At 39.1% G+C, this 22516-nt stretch overlaps 1 protein-coding gene across 7 annotated transcripts in view; it reads right to left on the reverse strand.

Annotated features, from left to right (window-relative positions):
* Positions 1-22516, reverse strand: part of AAK1 (AP2 associated kinase 1) — a 139625-nt gene that overhangs the window by 66612 nt on the left and 50497 nt on the right. For all 7 annotated transcript variants that reach the window (XM_081156685.1, XM_081156681.1, XM_081156684.1 and 4 more), the window contains one exon: positions 7864-7982. In XM_081156685.1, the coding sequence (XP_081012811.1) occupies positions 7864-7982 (119 nt within the window). The remainder of the gene's footprint in view (positions 1-7863; positions 7983-22516) is intronic.

Below are 22516 nucleotides of genomic sequence, written 5' to 3' on the forward strand. Positions count from 1 at the left end.
CCTTGACTTTTAAACTGGTCATACTGTTTTTCTCCCTTTAGAAACTGTATAAGAACAACTGTTTTACAAAGTTCTGCAGAGACTAGAGTGGCATCCAGACCTAAGCATTTTGCTTGTAATTAAGCCTTTCAAGCCAACCAGCTGGGATATAAATAAGATGGGTCATGTTTCCACCTCTCTGGCTGGAACTGCATATGACCTCCCAGGGCTGCTTGTGGAATTAATTTTGTGTCAGGACCCAGTGAGGCACTAGAAGGTGCCTCTCACCCTGGTACGGTTATTTTAATATCCATAAAGGCAAATAAATCTGTGTAACGATGATGTTCACAATCCAAGGTCATTAATGAGCAAAAAGTGAGCCAGCTGGGTGATAGGATTTTTGCACAGATACATTATTAACTAATTTTAATAAATTAGTTTACTTTGGTTTAATAAAAAGTGAAAGGGAGGATGTGGAAAATATGTGATTCTGTAAGAATCACCATACAAATTTGGTAGTTTGGACCACAGAATAGTAACTATCATCACACTAACTGGAGATTCCACTGTTTAAAGTAATAAAGTCTCTTTCAATCTGGAACCACATACCCTAATAAGAAGCAGCCTCACAATATCAAATGAACACAACTAAACCCTGAGTATCAAAGTTAAAACTCATTAGAACTTTCCTCTGAGTGAAAGATTGCCTCTGAGTGATCTACCTTCTATTGCCTCAGAAGGTAGATCAAAGGTAGAAATGTGACCACTGCAATCGGCAATAGGGAAGTTGCTGGAGATCCATGCAAGAACAGTTTCAGGGAGGGGATGAAATGGAGGTGAGAATGAAATGGGACTTGCAAAGAATGGGAATTGAATATGTAGAGCCAGCAATTATAGATTACTCTTTCAGAACATTTTGTGCTGAAGAGAGAAGCAGTATTGAGGAAAAGAATTTTTAGGGAGGAAGAGAATTGAACAATGAAGAGTGGAAGGAGCCAGGGAAAGAAAGCTCTAAGGCTGCAATAATTGATGGAACAAAGTCCCAAAGGTAGAAGAGGTGGGGATTCAGAGCACTGTTACAGGGACTGTCTTAGGAAGACATTTCTTTCCTGGCAAGTGGGAAGGAAATAAGAATGGATATGAATATTGGTTGAAGGCTGGGGAAAAAGAAAATTTGAGTGAGCTCATATCTACTGTTTTCAGTAGAAAGCAAAATTATCTTCAAGTGTGAGGGAATGAGAAAGAAGCTTGATGAGAGAAAAGTCTTAGAACAACTACTTTGGATATAACCAACAAGGGAGATAATGAGGCAGAAAAGCAGTCTCTAGAGTTCAAGTTTCTCCAAACAGAAAGTGATTTCAGGACTCCTGTTTCACAGGACCATAATTCCCTCTGCTTTTCAGTATTATCAACTCTTGTAGAACTTGCTTCCATTTATGCAGTCCTGGAAATAGAAAAAACTGGGCAGAAAATCATGTCCTCCAAATGTCCACAAGAAAGAATGAAAGACTTAATATTTCTACATTTAACTGTTTGAAAAAGAATCAGCAATGTTGCCTGTGACTTTGTATCACCCCAAGAGGAATAATAAAGAATCTACAAGGAAGATTAAAAGCATGTGGTAGAGCCAAGAGGAGGTTAAGAGCTACTGCAGGACCCAAACTAGATAATTAACATCTGCAGATGGCATCCTAGAACAGCTTGCCAAGATGTTTGCTGATAAGTTCAAGCCCCAATTCCTGTTCATTTTGTCTTCTGCAGAGATTCTGAGATATATCCACCAGAAAAGACCACCTCGTTGGAAGGAAACCATGACTCTTAATGACTTGATGATGCAGCAACATCTCAGATTTTAGAGTAAAACATCACTGGTTTATGAGTGATGAAGACTTGTCTGAATAGTTGTGAAATGTAGAAAAGGTCAAGAGAAAAATCTTACTGCAAATTGAGACTGACTTGCATTTACAGTACAGTGGCATCAGTTCCCAGCAGCCACAGGCCAGAAGATGTCCCAGCTTTCCCTGCCTTTAGTTAAAAGACCAGCCCCAGGCTTACAGAACAGATTGGATGTAGAGGTATGGGATGGAATCCACATTTGGTGAGTCGGGCAATCTCAGTTACCACCTGTTTACACAGGAAAAAGCAGGATGTGGGGAAGATTTGTTGATGCCTTTGGCTACAACTAGCATTTGGAGTATTGAAATAAAAGTCTATATGGTGAAGGTAAGTCAAAACCTGAGTTTTAGGGGAGTGGGGAATATTCAGTTAACTATAGATCAGTTTATATTACATGATTTAAATGGTGATAAGTCTAAAGAGATTGTGTTGTCATTTCAAACTTTATTTTTAAATTAACATTAAATAAGAGTAATAAAGCACTGACAAATATGTCATTAGAAAACCTACTTTATTAAATATATATCTAACGTGGCTTATAGTTAGCTCATTAACTTTCATATTTAACAGCTTGAAGTGCTGAAAAACTTTTTCATAAACACACAAAAGCTAGCATTTGAAATTCAGCCCTTCAACCTAGATCCTATAGATTATTACAGATTTCAAGTTTATCTGGGATCCTAATTAATGATGCTTATAGCACAGAACAGTGTTCTGTCCCTGGCTTCACAATTCTGTAGCAGAATTCCTACTTAAGAACCTTAAGGCCTTATAAGAAAACAAAGGATTCAATTCCTAAATTCATCTCTAAAAACCTTGATGTTCAAGCAAACAAAGAAAATAGCATTCTAAATACCATATCAATAATATCACTCACCTCAAAATAGTAAAAATGAGTATTGCATATAACTAATTCCCCTATATATCATTTGCTTAAGCCACCTTTCCTTGCAATGTCAGCATGATACCTGCAAATTCCTGATTCTCATAGTGCTTGCATTTGTATATAGTAAGTTTCCAAAGAGGTATATTAACCCCTTTGGTCCTCCATTCAAATATTCAACTTTTTCTGATTTTATGAGTCACCATTACTGCTGCCTACTTCTAGAATCACATCATGGTTGCACAGGCCCTCTTAACCAAATTTCAGCTTTTTCTTAATTTAAAACATGAAGAAAAGCAGTTCTAAGGCCAGAAATTAGTTTCTCTCTCTCAAAGTTGCTTTGTTAAAGAGTCTTCTGCCTTACTCTTCCTTCCCCCTTTTTTCTCTATAATTCTAAATTTCCTTTATAACTCTCTTCAGGGAGTTATTCACAGGCAAACAAAAACTATCAAGTCCAGAGTAGTAGTAAAAAAACAACTCTGATATCTGGGGTGGTCCTGGAGTTCTATTGAAGGCCAAGGTATGGGGCCCTTGTGGGTTTTGCTACATAATAAGTCCTAGATATTCTCCTGTCTATACTCAAATGTACACTCCCTTTCCCAAGTCTTATTCATTAATTAATCCTGTACTTTCTAAATAGATCTTTAAAGTCCTTTAGAGTCTGATTCTAAGTAGTGTGGTAAAACTTTAATATGCATATGAATCAGCTGAGAATTCTGTTTAAAAACAGATTCTAATCCAGTGGTTTTGGGATAGGGCCTGGGATGCTCCTTGTCAGTGGCACTTAACATAGCCAAGATTCAGAGCAGTGCTGTTCAAAATGTGGTCCACAAACATCTGCTGGTTAGTAAACTATTACCAGACCGTAAGGACATAAATCTTGTTCCAGGATATAAATCAATCAAGTCACTAAGCTAACTTTTTTCTTTTCCTAGTGAGACTTTAACCTATGAGAAAAACAGTTCATTGATTTTCATTCTGGCACAAAGTCCTTTGAGTAGCAGTACCCATACATTTTATATAGACAACTAATTTTTTATAAGGGTGCCAAAACAACAGAATGGGGGGAAAGAATAATCTTTTCAAAAAATGGCGCTGAGACAGCTGGATATCAACATGAAAGGAATGGAGTTGGACCCCTACCTCACAACATATACAAAAATTAACTCAAAGTGGAACAAAGATCTAAAAACTCCTCAAAGAAAACATAAATGCAAATCTTCATAATGTTGAATGTATAACACCATTAATCATTAGGAAAACACAAATCAAAACCATAATGAGATATGACTTCAGAACCACTAGAATGGCTATAATCAAAACCAGAAACAATAAAAAATATCAACAAGGATACGAAAATTGGAACCTTCACATATGCCGGTAGCAATGTAAAATTGTACAGCTCCTATGGAAAACGGTTTGGCATTTTCACAAAAAGTAGAGTGCCACATGACCCAGCAATTTAAACCCTATGTATATATCCAAGAAAAATGAAACATTATGTCCACAAAAACTTGTACACAAATGTCCATAAAGATAAGCAAAAATTTGGTATATCCATTCAAAGGAATACTATGCAGCCATGAAAATTAATAAAGTACTTATGCATGCTACAACATGGACAAATATTTAACACCTGATAACTGAAAGATCTCAGACACAAGAGGCCACCATATATTGTATGAGCCCATTTATAAGAAATGTCCAGAATAGGCAACAGAAAGATTAATGGTTGCTAGGAAAGTTACTGCTAATGGGTAAGGGGTTTCCTTTTGGAGTGATGAAAAATGTTCTGGAATTAGATAAATGGTGATAGGTGAATGATCTTATAAATATACTAAAACTCAATCATATTTAAAAGGGTGAATTTTATCTCAATTTACAAAGAAAAGTAGTATGATAAACTGGAGGAGGGGTGTTGGAATAAAATAAAACAAACACACAAGGAATGAAAGAAAAAACAAAACAAGATCCTTTGAGTAAAGCTGATCTAGACCAACCAGGCATATCTGAATCCCTGCTATAGCCTGTTGACAAGCAGTTTTCTTAGAATAATGTTATTTCCTTGGGATATCAGCCAATCTGCAGACACCCCTCACTGTTGACCAGTCCCTACATCTAGCTAGAAACACCTACTTCCTGACACCTCCTCAGAGCAAAAAGAACAAGTTGATTATTTTTTCACTTTCTAAACAATTGAAATATTGTTACCTAGACTCTAAGTTTTATTCTTCCCTCTGTTAAACATCCCCACTTTGTTTGACATGACTGTAGTCACATCACCATTTTGGCTGCTCCCATGTTTAAACACTTTGCTTTGTCTATATCCTTTTTATAAGAATGGCCCTAGGAAAAAGGAGACATCTGTCATACTTTCAACAATAAAGATAAATTTTTTTTAAAAGGCAAAAAAAAGAAAAAAAAGAATGGCCCTAGGAAATGAATGAAATACTCCAGGCCTGGTCTGACTCATACTAAAAACCTAAAGAAGAACCAAATGGAAATTTCAGAACTGAAAAATACAATAACTAAAGCAAAAAACATGGTGGACAGGCTCAACAACAGCATGGAAGGGTCAGAGAAAAGAAACAGAGAACTGAAATATTACTCTTATCCAATAGAACCAAAAGACAGCAAATCGATTAAAAAAAAAACAAAATAAACATGCATGAGTCCATAGTGATACAAATAAATAAACAAACAAACAAATAAAAATCTCTTTTTCGGAAGAATTCTGAACTATTAATTATAGTCCACTAGGAGATTCAGCAGAAATAATGTTTTCTTACATAATAATGTAAAGACTAATACTAATATAACTAATACACTGCCAAAATTTCCTGCTATTTTGGAAGAATAAAAGATGAGAATATGCAAGTATTTGGAGAAAATGACATGCAGGGGATGAAAAAGCTAAATTTTTACTTTCCATAGTATCTAATGCCCAAAATGGGGGAGGGGAGAATCAAGAATTAGCAATATCAGCATGTTAGTTAGAAATATATCAAACGAATCAAAAGTGGTTGCCTTGGGACCTTGAAATGGCATAGGAGAATCACTTGGGGAATTATTTGACGTTTTTTGTAACAAGTTTAGTTCGCCTACTTGAGTACTTAAGTTTTTTAAAAATATAAACAAAATCAAGAACAAAACTCTCACAGCTAATACATGGCTGGACTAGAACCTGACCCCACATAATTTAATTCCTAATCAGGTCCATTAATATGTGAGCTCCAGAGGGGCCTGTGTCTTCTTAGTTCCTCTACTCCGACACTTGCCTAGCACAAAATAAGCCCTCAAACCTGTTTATGAATGAGTGGGAGAAAGTTCAAGAATGGAATTACTTTTCAAACACCAGAAAATGAATGAGAAGGGCATTCCAGGCAGAGAGCAGAAACAGCAGAAGCAAAGACAGAAAATGAAGTGTTAGAGCTGAGCAAGGAAGGGGCAAGGGGCGAGGAGGAGTAATAAGAAGCATCCGGAAAATCCATTGGTGGATAAAGGGAAATCCAACGAGCATAGTCATTTTGAGCTGTGTGGCAGGGAAGAGGAAGGGCTTTGGTGCCTTTTGGACAGACCCACATGGCCCTGACAGTATGTATGCGAACCTTAGGGTTTTCTGTTTGTTTTGCAATGATGACAGCAACACTTACTTCCATCAACAGTTCCCCCCAAACAGTTTCAGCTTTCTGGAATCCAAAGTAGTACCAGGCTCTCTAAAATTCTGAGTTCTTTCAATAGCTCAACTACAATACAACAAGTTACTCTAAGTAGCCACAGAAAGGGGAATCCCCCACAAGGGGTAAGCAGGGGCAAGCAAAGCCTGATGGAATCCCTACAATGCCACCCTCAACCATTTTTTGGACCTCTTTACAAAAGCATGAAGATCCAGAGTACAAATGAATCATCATCTCTTGATGAACATATGCATCTGCTATTACAATTACTCATACATTCGTTTTATCCAAAGTTTAAGTATTTACTCTATGTCAAGTAGTGTGTTGGAATATAAAGTTTCTGATTTTAAATAACTTAATTTCTGATTGCAGAATTATTTATAAAATAACAAGATAAACACTATAATTGGCATTAACAAAAGTACTGTGGAAACATGATGGATTAAAAGACTATTTAAATATTTTATGTATAATGTTAAACATAGGTGGAAGTAGGAAACAACTCCAACAAACTTCATATACCCATCACTCTGCCTTGATCATAATCAATTCATTGCCAATCTTGTTTCTCTTCTAAATCCACTCATTAACTTCAAGACATCATATTATTTTATCCATAAATATGTTGTCATATACCTCTAACTGATAGGAATTTTTCCTTTCAACATATTATGAATCTGTATCTTGAAAACTGAAGTTGTTAAGATGTAAGATATAATTAACATATAATAAAATGCACAGATCTTAAGGTGCTCAACTGAGTTCTGACAATTGTATAGGCCTGTGTAACCACTACCCAAAACAAAATATACATTTCTATGGCCCAGAAAGTTCCCACATGCCCTTTTCTAGTCAATGTCCTACACACTCAGATAACCACTTTCTAATTTCTATTACCAAGGATCACTTTTGCCTGTTCTTAGACTTTTATAAATGAAATCACAGAGTAAGATGTTTCTAGGCCAAAAAAGGGGGAAAGCATTCCAGGTGAAAACAACCACACACAAAATAAAAGCGTGTGTGAAGATGTGTCACGGAACGCCACAGAGCTCAAGAGGTTGAAAACTGGGACTGGTGACTAATAGGAGACTAGAAACAGAGGCTTGTTGGAAACCTAGGGTTTCTAGACTGAACTCCATAGTTAATTCTGGGAACCATGTTGTGAAATAAACTTTCCCAATGCCCAAAACTATTTCTCTGACCTAAAAATATATGTTTTCTCAATAAGCTCCTTTTTCTTCAACCCTCCAACTGAGGGTGACCAAGGCAGGAGCAGCATCCTACACCCCAATGCTGTTCACTCCCGTCTTGTGCAGAGGCCTCTCTGCCATCTCACAAAAGGGAACAACCCCCCTCGCCTTTCTTGTGAGAGGGCACAGTCCCCCCCACTTTTAAATAAGCAGACTCAACTCTGAGGGGCAGCCTTACCATGATCTGGATTTCTCTCTTGCACACCTGGAGATCATATTCATTGTTGACAAACATGCGTTTCAAGGCACATTTCACTCCGTTGCTTGTCCTCACCAGAAACACGATAGCAAATCCACCTGCGAGAGAAACAAACATACAAGCTCTTCTGAGTCATGTTCCAAAAGTCAATCAGACGACTATGGCAGCTCCTGTCACTGTTGATGGTGCTGATGCCACTGTCGGCTAGCCCTAGGGCTGGCCTAGCTTAGAAGGCATTCGTAGGTTTTCGGGACTCAGAGGCAAGAGGGTGGCAGAAATCAGAGAAATTGTTCCTAAACACAATCTCAGGAAAAAGGAACAACAGTAATTATCTTCAAAAGAACCTACAAATAAACATGAACAAACAGATGAAAGAGGAAAACTACCTACATTCCTACTGTCCTAGGCACTTTGAGCTCTCGTTTAATTCTAAGTGCAATCCCGTGAGGCTTAGTGTTTTTTCCCTTTAAGGCAATAATTACTAGCTGAAGCATTCTTACATACTTTGAAGTTGTTACACCTTAGTGTTCCACAAATCCTTAGAACTCCTAACCTTGACCTCACTCCCCAAACAGTTATGAGGTGTTCAGTGCAATTGTTAATAGAAGTTATAGATAGATAAGGTGCTGCAAAGCTGTCAAAGTTGAAGGCTTTGGGATAAGCAGCACTTACATCGGGCACTTCATCCACCTGCCTGCTCGTGTACCTTCATAAGTTAGCTTGAACTATCCTGTGTATTGAGCCTGTGTAGCAAAAAAAGAAAAAAAATCAATGGTTTGTATTTTGCACAGAGGTGATCACTAATTGGATGAAGGTGAATGCAGAGAGAAGTCATCATTAAGGGAACTTGGGTTGAGGTTATGGCATTGATTTGGGGCTAACAGCCACATGCAAAATTACAAGATCAATAATCAGTGATTATAGAGGTCTCAGGCCTGAGATAGGACTTGGGTCCTGACTGACAAACTAGATCCTCTGAGGTCCAGCGGCACTTCAGTACCTGTCTGTTGATGTTCATGGCATTTCCTGCTGCATCTTTACAATAATTATTCCTTTTTAAGTCAGCTTGAGTAAGTTTCTGTTCCTTATAACCAAAGAGAGCTTTAATCATAAAGCACTGCTGCATGTTAAAATACACACATAATTCACTGTTAAAAATTTTTTAATGGATTCAAATGTCCCAATGTGTATTTTGATAATGATTTACTGGAGACTGCATGTTTGTATATTTCCTGTCACTATGTTCTTCTTCAGTATTCAGATAAACACTAAAATTTACCATATAATCTTTTTTAAATTTTATTTCTAAATATTTTTTTATTTATCAATTACAGTTGGCATACAATATCATATTAGTTCAGGTGTAAACCCATGATGAGACATTTATGTAATTTATGAAGCGATCACCCAAATAAATTTTTAATTTCAACTGTGAACTCTTTAATCTTTGTACCTCAGTAACATTTAACATTTTCTCCTAATACTTTAAAGTACACTTATACTGCTTAATTGTCAATTGTAATTCTAGAATTTTGAGTTATTTACTAAAAAAAATTTTTTAACCCTTGCATACACTCACTGAGAGATCTTATCATACACACACACACACACACACACACACACACAAAATCTCGATTTTTTTATATTTTAATTTTTAGGATATCTGAAATTTTCTTGTAATAAATATGTACATTTAATGAAGTGCTATGTCTTTCTTTTTTCCCCAAAAAAAGCTATTAAAATTCATGTTGTCTCTTATAATCAAGTAGAACTAGGGAAAACGATAATATAACTTACAAAATTTCAATATTCATACCTGTTTTGTGAACAGTCCAAGTGGGTTTTCATTTTATATATATTTTAAATTTTGAAAAAAAAATCATAGGATTACTGACTTTGTACAGTAGTACTTCTAGAGAACATTAAGTCCAAGCATTTTGCTTTAGGGGTAGAGGAACCTAGTAAGGCTTAGGAGTCCCATGGTTAGTACTGGGCAGAACCTGGAACAGTGTCAATCTCCTGATTGTCCAAAAAATGTTCTTTCTACTTCATTTATCTTAGAGGAAACTGTGCAACCCCCCTTACAGTGCTGAGAGTGCTGTAGAACAAACGTCAGGAGAACAGAAGTTGGGAATGGCAATTTCCTGCAGTTCAGTGATGCATGGCACCACTAAAGGACAAGGCTGTCCTTTCAGAAGCAAGTTGATGATGCAGCAGTTTGAGATAACTGCCACCAGATGGGAGTAGTGTAGTTTTCTTTACCAGGTAGCAAGATGACCTTTCCAGCTAGGACTGAAGAAATAAGTCAGATACCTATCACGTGATCTAGGCAAGCTCAACTGGTTGAGAAGAGCCAGCCCAGATTCTCAAACCCCTGACCATCATAAATCTAAAGGCAGAGCAATGAACCACTATACTTAATACAGGCAGAAGCATGTTATTAAGCATCTACGCCCATACAAGGGCATATCTGCAGGTGAGAAGCATTTAAATCAGGGTTTCCTGACCATGAAATAAAAATTGAAGCCTTATAGGACTGTCAATATAAAAATGTTGGCCAATTAACTGTGTAGTTGACCAAATAGAGATGTAAATTACTAGAAGGTAGAGGGGAGATAGCACCACTCAAGATACTTCTCCAGTACACGTCCAACCACAGATCAGGGTTCAGGCCATTAGAGAAGAAGGCAGCTATAAGACTGTCAACAGAGATGGTCATTTCAGATTGAGTTGCAGCCCAACAGCTTGATTAAATTGAAAAACTTAAAGCTGAGGTGGGGATGGTTTGAACAGAGGTAAGAAAAGCTAACATTCAGTAGAGCCTGTGCCAGTCTCTCTGCCTACCAGCATTTTTTGCAATGCTAAAATAATCTCCATGAATTTATTGAATCACAAAAGGAAAAAGGATCTGATCCATTATATGAGGTAAGCAAGTAAAACAGGCAAGAGAACTGTGGCACATACACACTTGTGCCTATTAAACATGTAGGAATAGTTTTTTAGTTCCACAAAGAAACATGTTTTCTCCCCCTTTCCCTAAAACATAAAGTACTCTCCTGGTCTTTCTCCTAATTTTTGATTATGTGGATGGGTACTTAATACTTACTATGATAGAGATTTTTGTCTGTTTAGTTCCCCTCTGTATAATCATCTCCTAGAATAGTGTCTAACACATCAAGGGCACTAAAAAATGAATTAACTTTCCTCTTAATGTTACTATAGAGAATAGTAAAGGCTACAGAGAGTGGTAGAGACTGCGGGAAACTAAAGGGTATGGCCCATGTAAAGGAATAGCTACTACACAACTCCAGGTATTTGTTGCCATGTAGGAATATGGATACAGCTTTGTCAGATCTGCTCACTTCTAAAGATAAACTGGAAACCCAGAACTTTATGTGAAATCTCCAGATTTAAACACTGGCAACTAGTCACATTTTAAATTAATGCTGGGAAGCTTGACACTGTAGAGGTTAAAGAAAACACATCTGGAAGGCTTTAAAGAGTCTCTGAGCCTACAGTTTTCTACCTCTGATGTAGTCTACCCCATCATTTTACTGATGGGTAGAGGGGAAACTGACACAGCCAGTGTTACACAAAGTTAAAAGATGACTTGCAAATACAATCCAAAAATATACGTAACTAGCTCATATATTGATTATCACAGTTCTTGCATTTCTTCCCTTAAGAGGAGTTTACGGAAATATTCCTCCCAACCCCCAACCAGCATTTGCATATGACTTTACACTTTCTTAAAGGTATTTCAAAATAAATTATTTCATTTATATTTCCACAATAACTAAATGGGGTAGGTGAACTACCTATTGTCCCCATTTTCCCAATAGGAAAGAGATGTAGAAAAAATTAAGCTCCTTTCACAAGAACACATAGAGCTAGTTAGTTAGTGGTAGAGCTCAGACTAGATCCCTCATCTTTTAAAATCAACTCATATGTAATACACTGCACCCTTTTAAGCGTACAGTTTGATGCATTTTCACAACTATATATACTCTTGCAACCATCACCACAATCAACCCATCACTGCGAAGAGTACCTCATGCCTCTTTGTAGGCATCCATCCCTCCTTCTCACACCATTTCATATAACTTCTGGCCTGCTTTCTGTCCTATAGATTAATTTTGCTTGCTCCAGAATAAATGGAACCATACAGTATGTACCCTGTGCCTGACTTCTTTCATTCAGCATAATACTTCTGAGATTCATCTTCGTTGTTACATGAATCAGTAGTTCAGTTTTTTAAACTGCAGATTAGTATTCCATTGTATAGATTTTCCACCATTAGTTTATCCATTCAAGGACACTGAATTATTTCTAGCTTTTGGCTATTATTATAAATAAAATGTTCATATAGAAGTCCTTTTTGTGCACATAGGTATTTATTTCTCTTAGGTAAATACTTAAGAATGGAATGGCTGGGTCATAAAGTAAGTGTATATTCACCTTTATAAGAAACTGCTTACCAGTCCTCCCCAGTGGTTGCACCATCACACTCCCAACTGCCACACGTGAGAGTTCCGGTTGTTCCATATTCTCACCAACACTTGGCACTGTAGGTCTTTTTATTTTAGCCATTCTAGTGAGTGTGTAGTGATATTTCTTTGTGGTTTTAATTGGATTTCCTTATAGATCTTTCATCATTTAAACTCCTAGGATTAGCTGCTCCCACCACTTTTGTGATAAAAGGCTTTAATAAGCAGAGGGTCATGGAGTCACCAATGAAAGTACTGAGATAATTTGGACTTCTCCCTCTCAAGCAAAGATGACAGAAGTGCCCCTTTCTCTCCTGAGAGAAGAAAGCAAGTGAGAATTTGTAATACACAGATGGGGGGGGATTACATAATCTCTAAAATCTCTTTCAACTCTGACATCAACAAGAGATCATGGTCATCAACATCATTAACATGACTAAGACTTTTAAAACAAAACCTCCTCAGGAGTCTGATCATGATATTCAATACCATATCAGCAATGGGGCCTTTGAAGGACTACGTGTAGTACCTTTCCTGGCTTGGTCTCAAATACCGAATCATGCTAGATGGTACCAGACCCCAGGGGCGTTCCGAATGTATCAAGATATTAGTGACTTCCACTTAGCAAGGAAAAGTGAGGGATGGGGAAAGTAAGGTGAGCAGGAAGGAAAGAAAAACACCAAACTGATGATCTGAGTAGTAATGTGCACAGAGATGGGAAACAGCTGGGCAGACAATGAGAACGATTAGACCGTGAGACAAAGAAGTCCCTCACAGTGCTGAGGCAGGGTTTCTGCATTTGCTGTCAAAGAAGTTTTGTGGATATTTTAAAATTGGGCCTATATTCTAGACACTAAAATCTGCTGTCTGTTTATTTCCTGCAGGTTAAAGAAAACTTCATTTGCAAACATCAGCCCCATCTATATCTTTAGAAATGGCTTCCACTTATCTGAGATTAAAGGAAACACAAACCAAAGAAGCCAGAGGATACTAAAATGAGAGACAACACTCAGACCCATATTCTGTTCCTGTCTTCCACTTTTCCACCCTACAAACTTTGCTTCTCTTTTAAAATAAGGTTTAACCCAGTAAATACTGTTTACTTAAAGCAGCTTCTCTTTGAATTATCTGAGGAGAAATGAGTATAAAATAAAATAGTATTCTGAGGTTCTTCTAAAGAATCAGATGGGAAGTCCAGTTAAAGTGAAATTTATCTGGAAGATTAAAAAGAAAGGGAAACACTGGACAAGTTACTGGATCCCTTAAGCCTCTATTTTCTGGACTGCAGAAATTAAGACTAAATTAGTGGTTTTAAAACTCAGTTCCTCAGGGCCCTAGGATTACAGGAGGTACATACTTCAGTGGCCCCATGATGAAAAAATGACTCCACTTAAGGGTAGTGCTCTGCACACAGCTTCCTTTTATCTATTTAATATTAATTCTGAAAAAGATGCCAGGGAAAAAAAAGGGGAGACAACTCTGCTCTAAAGGAGAAGAAAAAAGTATGCAAAGAATATTCTGTAGCTCTATATGAAAAGTATTTTAAAGAAAAAAGGACTACACTACTGCAAGTCATGCAAACAGCCCTTACCTACGTGCCTCCTTCAGATATATGTGTACCGGTAGCTTCTGGGAAGGGAGGGCTGTGGCACTACATCTGTTTTACAGTGAGACCATGTAGCATTTCTTTAGAGTCCAGCAGGATAGGTTCATACCCTGGCTCAGATACCTCTGAGGCCCTGTCCTCTCACAATAAAGGGCCACCGAGATCTATCGCACAGCTTTGTGGAGGGTTACATGACAAGCAAAGCACTTAGCACATAGGAGACATGTAATGAGTACAGATGTTCCCTTCTTACCTCCACTCCTACCCCCCAAAAAAGCCTTTGTATTATGACACCTGACTTATCACAAAGTTCTCAATCTGGAATATCTTCTTGAGATGAAGGGCACATACCCAAAGGACTATAGGGGCCAGACAGATCATCTAAAGGAGGGAAACAATCCAGGTATAACAAAACGTATGCAGGGAGTCTGGTGATACACATTCACTGTCTGGGAGCGGTGGGGACCACACAAACCAAGAAGTGCACGCCCCAGCTTATGGGGAACTGTTTTTCAACTTCAGTCAATTGTGGTCATGGCAGACTGTGGGCCAAGGGTTGCCAAGTTTTTTTTTTATTTCCAGGAGAAGCTGGATTTTTGGGTAAAATCTCCTAATTTTTAAATCTAGGCAACAAACTTTTTAAAAATCTGTTATACCCTGTGCACGTTAAGGAAAACCCATTTCTATACTAGGGCTATACTAGACAGCCCTGCTCCAATTTTTATGGGAAACTTCAGAAGTAAGCAGGGCATGTGTTATAACCCCCACTGTACTGGGAAACTGAGGCACAGAGAAAAGTCTAAGCGGTCCCTCATACCTGGCCCTCACCTGCTCCACTCTCTCCTGCTGCCGTCCCCTCCCTTCAGCAGTGCACCATGCAGGAACACCTCCACTATCAGGGAAGATAAGAGCTAAGACATAGTAAAAGGCAAGGGAGGCTGACCAAAGCTTTACCTCTCTAGCTGACAGTGAGAACTTGGGTGCACTGTCTGTGAACTCCCATAGGGAGTGACAACCAAGAGGCTTACAAACACCCACCTACAATATATTCATATTGAAGACACTTTTCCAAAAGTTCCAGAAAAAACAAAAATTTTCAAAACTTCAGAACAGACGGCAGGGAGCAAAGCAAAGATTTCACAGGAGAAAAGGTCAATCTGAAGCGTTCGTCACAGTGGGAACTTGGGGTTTGTTTTTTTAACATTCATCTCTCCTCACTTGCCTCAAATTAAAAATCACTATGTGCCAGCTCCTTCTGGGGAACATGTCAAAGCAGTCCTCTGCCCAGGCAGAAAGAACACCCAGATGGGGGATGACTTGAGGTATTAAACTTGCTCTCTCCCTAACAGGAGCCGTGGGCACAAGTCAGAGACCAGCAAACCCTGCCAGTGGTACAGAAACACCAATGGAACCCAATCAAGGCCACAGCCCAGACTGAACACGGGGTAGGTGGCAACTGATTCTTCCTTTCCAGGACTGCAACAAGTGGGGAACATCTCCAGTTCAAGGTATTTGGCAAGAGTATATATATTTTTAAAAAGGCATTTCCAGAGAAGTCACCTCCCTGCCTGGAACAAAAGGTTAGTTTTAAGGAATCTAGCTGGCTCACATTCACCAGAGGCTTGTGAATTACTGCCCATAGAACCACTGCATATTGGGCCTGGCCTGTCAACAGCTAAGACCCACCAAAAGAGGGCCTTTCCCAGAGCTGCCTGGCTCACCGTCCCTGTACTGTTACCATGGGGCTAACTATCTGGCAAATGTTGAGAGAAATGGTCACACACATCAGTAAGGCGATAGTCTTTGTTCACTGAAATCCACTGAGTAGCTTCCCCTCGCCAGACTAAGCCATTTGCTATTCTCTATACTCTAGCTAAGGTGATCTTTTAAAAACAGAAATTGAGTATCATTCGCCTGTTTGAAACCCCTTTGTGGCTTCTTGCCCCTCTCAAACTCCAAATGCTGATGATGGCAAGCAAGGCCCTATGTGACAGGGTGTGATCTCTCCAGCGCCATTCAAACACAACAGCCTTTCAGTGCTCTCCCCGCTCCAGCCACCGCCTTCCTTCATCCTCAATGTTGCTTGTACTCCACCCTTCCTAAAGATTTCTGTGTATGCTTCTCCCTTTGCCCTGTTCACCTCATTCTTGGCCAGACCGTCTCCTTATTCCTTCAGGTCCCACGCTTACTGTTATTTCCATACACGAGCCTTCCCTTATGATCCCTACCCCCACCCTCTTCTTCTGATTAGGTCATGTCCCTTGTTACACACAGCACCCTATACTTTTCGTTTGAGGCGTGCCAGGAGTATACTAAATACTTAGGTGGGTAATTCCTGGTTTGATGCCTTATTTCCCTGAACCCTATAAATTGCACAAGGACAAGGACAATGACTGGCTCACTGTGGCCTCTGTCATCCAGCACAGTGCCTACTACATTAAAGGTACTCAAGTGTTTGTTACACAGTGTGTTTGCCTAGTACTATGAAAAATACCTCCCCCACCCCCCCAAAAAAAACAATAAAAAAACACTATACAGTCCCAGCCTTTTATAAGGTTAGAATCTAGTCTGGGACAGAAGGGAAATACGGTGCGAGAAAGCCCCTCTGTGATAAGGCAGGCTACCCTCCAGAGAAGAACCCAGCGCAACTCAGAGCTGCATGAAACTGGAGCCCACCGGACGATATCCTGGGACAATATGTGCAAGGTGCAGATTTATGGAGAGCTTTACAGAAATCTCTGTGCTGTCACAGAGTGACACTTGTTCTATGTGCAATCCCTTCTTTTAAAAATAACACTTGAGCAGGAAATAAAAACACTCTTTAGTTGAGAAGGGAAAGAAATCAAACACGGCCATGCTCAATCCCTCACCTGAAGGAGTCGAGAGTCTCTTGGACATGAACTGTCTCAGCCCCCTAAGCAATTGGTGCCAGCAATCTTCTAATAAGTGGTGCGCGCACAAATATAGCATCTGAGGTCAGCCAGAGGGCGCGGCATCCATGCCCAGATCCGTCAGCCCCCTACCACAGACACCCAAGCTCTGGCTCTGATCATTTCCAAGACTTGATGTGTGTTACTGGTCCACATTCTCCAAAAGAGAATTGGGATTTTAAGAAAGTCAAAGCTTGGCTAGCATTCTCTCAGCTCTCAACTTTTAATTCCAGGACATTCCATCTTAACTTCATGCTTCAAAGCTTACTTAGTTTTCTGCTCTTACTGCTTTTGTATTAAGATCAGGTTAACCAGCTGTGTTCCAGAAAGAGAATCCTGTTCCAAAAAGAACATTTACTAGTGTGGTGATTTGAGCTTAGCAGCCAGGTTAAAAGCTGTCTTCTGTCCTACTGAGATATGCATTGATTTCAAAGGTATACAACATAGAAGTTTTCAAGTGTTTAGGTTTCATTAGAATTGGCCTCTGGACACAACTGCTTCACACAGGTCATCCTAATCTGCCTCAGCCCCCTAGTTGTCAGAGGAGATGAGTTTTCATCCTGGGATGCAGAATGACATTTTTTCAGCTCCTAACTGTTAATTCCAGAGCATTTCAATTTAACTTCACGCTAAAGCCTTTCCTCTGAGGTTCAGGACATCTGACCCTACCACCCATCACCATCATCGACCAACCCCTAGGTCATGGTGCCTCCCCCAGGACTACTGCACCAGCTCAGTCTCCTCCCCATCCCAACTCCTGCCATCACCCACGGTGATTTCACTGAATCTTAACAATTCTATCCCCTAAACCTCTCCAGAATCCATCCCCTCTATTCCACCCCTGATGCTCTTTCAAACTCTCCTCTTTTCTTACCAGAAGAACTAAAATAGAGTCCTAACTTTTCACGCCTTGGATCCTTTCTCTTCTAAAATTCATATCTAGTAACTCCTCTTAAAAGCATTCATTAGTTCCCCAAAGCCAGGGGAAAAAAACAAATTCCTTGCCAGCCTGGCGTGGCTCAGTGGTTGAGTGTGTACCCATGAACCAGGAGGTCACAATTCCATTCCGTCAGGGCACATGCCTGGGTTTCGGGCTCAATCCTCAGTACGGGGCGTGCAGAAGACAGTCAGTCAATGACTCTTTCTCATCATTGATGTTTCTATCTCTCTCTCCCTCTCCCTTCCTCTCTCTGATATCAATTTTTTTTTTTAAATCACCTTTTTAAATTCCTTAACACAGCAGTGTGTAAGAACCTTTATATTTTCCCCCACTTTGTTATGAAAAATTTCAAACACACAGTAACACTGAAAAGATCATACTGCAAACATCCACATACCCACATCTAGAGTTTACAATTGTTAATATCTGTCATACTTGTTCTGTCACATATTTATCATCCGTCTATACAAACATCAATTCACATTTTTTTATGCATTTCCAAGGAAGTTACAGACCTCAGTGTACTTCACCCTAAATACTTCAGCACGCATTATCTTTAGTGTTCAGAGTTCATGGTTCTATTTATAGTGAAATGTACAAGTCTTAAGTGTATTACTGGATGAGGTTTTTTTTTTACTGAATTCACTGAGGTGACACTGGTTAATAAAATTATATAGGTTTCAGGTGTACAACTCTCTAATACATCAACTGTATATTGTATTGTGTGTTGGTAGATAGATAGATAGATAGATAGATAATTGATTTCAGAGAGAGGGAGAGGAAGAGAGAAATAGAAACATCAATGATGAGAGAGTCACTGATCGGCTGCCTCCTGCATGTCCCCTACTGGGGTAGAGCCCGCAACCCAGGCAAATGCTCTGGCTGGGAATCAAACCGAGATCTCCTGGATCACAGGTCAATGCTCAAGCACCGAGCCACACTGGCTGGGCCCATGGATGAGTTTTGATAAATGTACACGCTCAAGTAACCCAAATGCCTATCAAGATATAAAGACTTTCCATCACACAGAAAGTTCCCTCATACTCCTTTCCAGACAATTCCACCCTCATATCCCTACTAGAGGCAACCACTGTTTTGAGTTTTTTCATTTATTACTAGTTTTGCCAGCTTTAGAACTTCATATAAATAGAATCATACAACATGTACTTTTTTTGTGTATGGCTCTTTTACTCGTCATAACAGTTTACATTGTTGAGTGTATAGAGTACTTTGTTACTTTTATTGCTGACTAATATTTCACTATTTGAATAAACCTGTTTATCGTTTCTCTTACAGATAGACATTTGGGTTATTTCAAACTTGGAGCTATTATGAAAACAGTTCTATATGCATTCTTATGGAAGTCTTTTTGTATCATGTTCTTATTTCTCTTGGGTAAATAACTAATACCCTATAGTATAAGTGCTGGGCTACTGGGTAGGTGTATATTTAATTTTATAAGAAACTGCCAGATGTTTCTCCAAAGTGGTTATATCATTTTATACTCCCGCCAACAATCTATGACAGTTCTAGACCCTTTATAACCTGAATACTGCCCTATCTGGCCCAACTCCATCTCCTAATGCTCTCTTCTTCTTCTATCACCAAGCTTTTAGAACTTGAACCTTTTTGGTGCTTTACATTCAGGGTGTTTAAGCACACTATTCCCTCTGACTGCAATTTCTTGTCCCAGTCTTCCGCTTGATAAAAGGACTTTAAGATTGTTAAAATAATACCTCTTCTGTGAAGTCTTCCCTTCCCCTGACAATCACCCCAGGCTTTCATAGTATGGTACACATATTTAGCCAGGTCCTCTACTATTACACTTATCTCAATGTATTATGATTATCTGTGATATGCTAATCTCCCCACTTAATAGGCTAAGGCAAAGGGGAAGCCACTCTTTTCTGCCCTGGTTGAAATGATAATTGTTACGTTATCATAATACTTTGTAATATACTATGTGATACTTTAAAAAGTACTTTTTACTTAAAGTATATCACATATACTTTATGATACTTTAATGTTATTAACTACCAGTTTAAAGTCTTTGAAAACTATGAAACCTTAAGGACAATATTCTACACTGTTTTCTAAGTGGGGTACTTGAAAAATGAGTCACCAAAAAAAATTAAAATGTCAAGAAAAGCTTCTTATTTCTCTTGGAATCCTCAGGGCTAGCACAGTACTTGGTACATGGTAGGTAATTAATAGCAAATCTAATAATGTTGTTTCCTTGCCTATAATTCTCTAGCTCTCAACCACCTACAATATAAAATCCCAACCTAATTTGACATACAAGGCGCATCATAACCTGAAGCCCACACTGAACTGAGTGCCAGGACAGCACCCACCAATGCCTCAGTGCATTTTGCTTGTATTCTCTATCTGGAATGCCTACCATTTCTTTAATTAGTAAACCTGTAACTGTTAAGTCCAAGGGCAGTTCAAACCAGGACTCCTATGTGAACTTCCACCTAACAGAATACCCATCATCTCCATGTTAATTTCTTACCCTGCTTATAGCTCACTTGTCTGAATACCAGTCTTCCTCACTGGAACTATGTTCTCTCAGAGGGCAAAGATTCTACTTTATTTTTATGTATTGTAGGAAACACATTGATCTAACTTAGCATATCCTTCACCCCCATGCTGAAATAATGATTAGATATGTTATCAAGTGATCCCCCCCTTCTCCTAGCCATAGCTAACTAGACCAGGAATGGGCAGCTGGCACACATTCTCCACTGAGAATCAGTGACCACCTCAGGAGCTATATAATCAGATGGTGCTATACAACCACGTAGACCAGGCCGGTGGGTGCTGTCAGTCACATGTATGCTCACAAATAAGCAGAGAAGAGTGTTCTACAAAAAAAGGCAAGAGAATGTGGCAGACACTGGAAGAAGCTGTAATCCAAGACTATAAACCTCCAAGGGGAGACAGATAGAAGAGCCACCTGATAACGTTCCAATACTCACAAAATCCAGCTTCACTTCCTGTTGCTAGGTTCTGGAAGGTTCCCCTGTATTCATCCAACAAATTCCATTTTACTTACTCCAATTTGAATTAAATTTTTGTTCTTTGCACCCAATGACCCTAAGACACTTTGCACCAATATTTTTATAGAATATACAAGCTTTGAAACAATCTACGTTTTAATAATTTTAACAATTATAGGCTCTTTTAACAGAAAGTATCCAGAACAGGGTGTTAAAATAGAATACTAAAAATTGCACTTGAAGATGGAGAATTTTTAAATTAAGGACTAGATTTACATTAAAATAGAACCTGCATCATTATACAAAGATCTAAGGAAGAAAGTGGTCAAAAATCTATTTGGTAAAGGACAGTCACAAGAAACTTGAACAGGGGGACAAAGTCTGCATTGTAACCTTTCTTGGGCTCACAGATCAGGATTAGGGAGTGGGGGAGTCCCCAGCACTTAGAGCACTCATTACCTGGGGATGTCCTGAAGATGGTTTTACCTGGGATTATCAGAAAGTAATCATAGAGAAGAGGTTTTAGTCCTCAAATGGGAGGGAACAAACAGGGTGAAGTCTTTCATATCAAGTAAAAAAAGAACTCAGCCAGGGACAAACTTCTTGGAGAGGCCTGTCAAGAAGTTAAGTCTCCAAAAGGACCAGAAGCATACCACCAATGACCAATGCACTGAATTACATGCATGGAAAACTTCCTGTCTTTGGTGTAAAACCAGGATCAGGACTAGGGTGAGCAGAGAGGGGCTTGCCACAAGCACAAAAAGACAAAGTCAGTAGTACTGATTTTTCCTTTTGACTCTGGCTGGGCACAGCACTATTAAAGTGAGCCTGTCTCTATTTGAAATTCTGATATTTTGTTCATCATGGTTTCTTGCACTCATTTTTATTTTTTAAATATTGCATAAAAATATTATGTATGTTGATTGCTGAGTTTTTTGAGCTCCCTTAAATTCTGTACTTGAAGTGAGTGTCTAGTCCCAGCCCCATGTGAAACTTGTGTACACAGTAGAGAAATCTGCTCAGGCATCAGTGTCTATGTTGTCCCTCCACTCTGCTCCATGGAAGACCTGATTGGTCAGATCTTCCATGACCTGACCAATTGGTCAGGTCTTCTGTTCCTCAGGGGAGGAACAGAAACTCAGTGAGTGACTCCAAAACAGTGGGGGCTGGGAAACAGGAAGAGAAACAGAATTGTGGAGTCAGTTTCTGGCTCTCAGTAGGAATTACAGTGATGTAGTCAAGTTCCAAGGATGGCCTACTCCCAAACCCTCTTGAGCACAGATGAGATCAGACTTGACTCAGGTGCCAAACAAGCATAAAGGAAGCAAGCTTCACTGAAGCAGAGACCAAGCATTAACAGCCTAGACACCAAATGAGTACAAGCTCATCAACTAGCTTTCTAATAAATGAGTAACCAAAAGAGAACAAAGAATTATGGGTTAGGCAAAAAGGTGGGTCTTCCGATCAGAGTCTTGAGGGGGCTCAACAAAGCGCTGAAGAAAGAGGCTACAGGGTCAGTGCAGAACAGCCAGAATCCTAGGGAAAAGTATCTAAAGCTTGATCAGGAAAGTGCTCCCTCACTCAGGAGCCAAGGCCAGGCACCAAGAGAAACCAGGATGTCACATGGTTCTAAAAGATTTATGCCAAACAAGGAAGGGAAGTAGATG

Source organism: Miniopterus schreibersii (genome assembly GCF_964146895.1).
Source record: "Miniopterus schreibersii genome assembly, chromosome: 13".
NCBI classification, from domain to species: domain Eukaryota; kingdom Metazoa; phylum Chordata; class Mammalia; order Chiroptera; family Miniopteridae; genus Miniopterus; species Miniopterus schreibersii.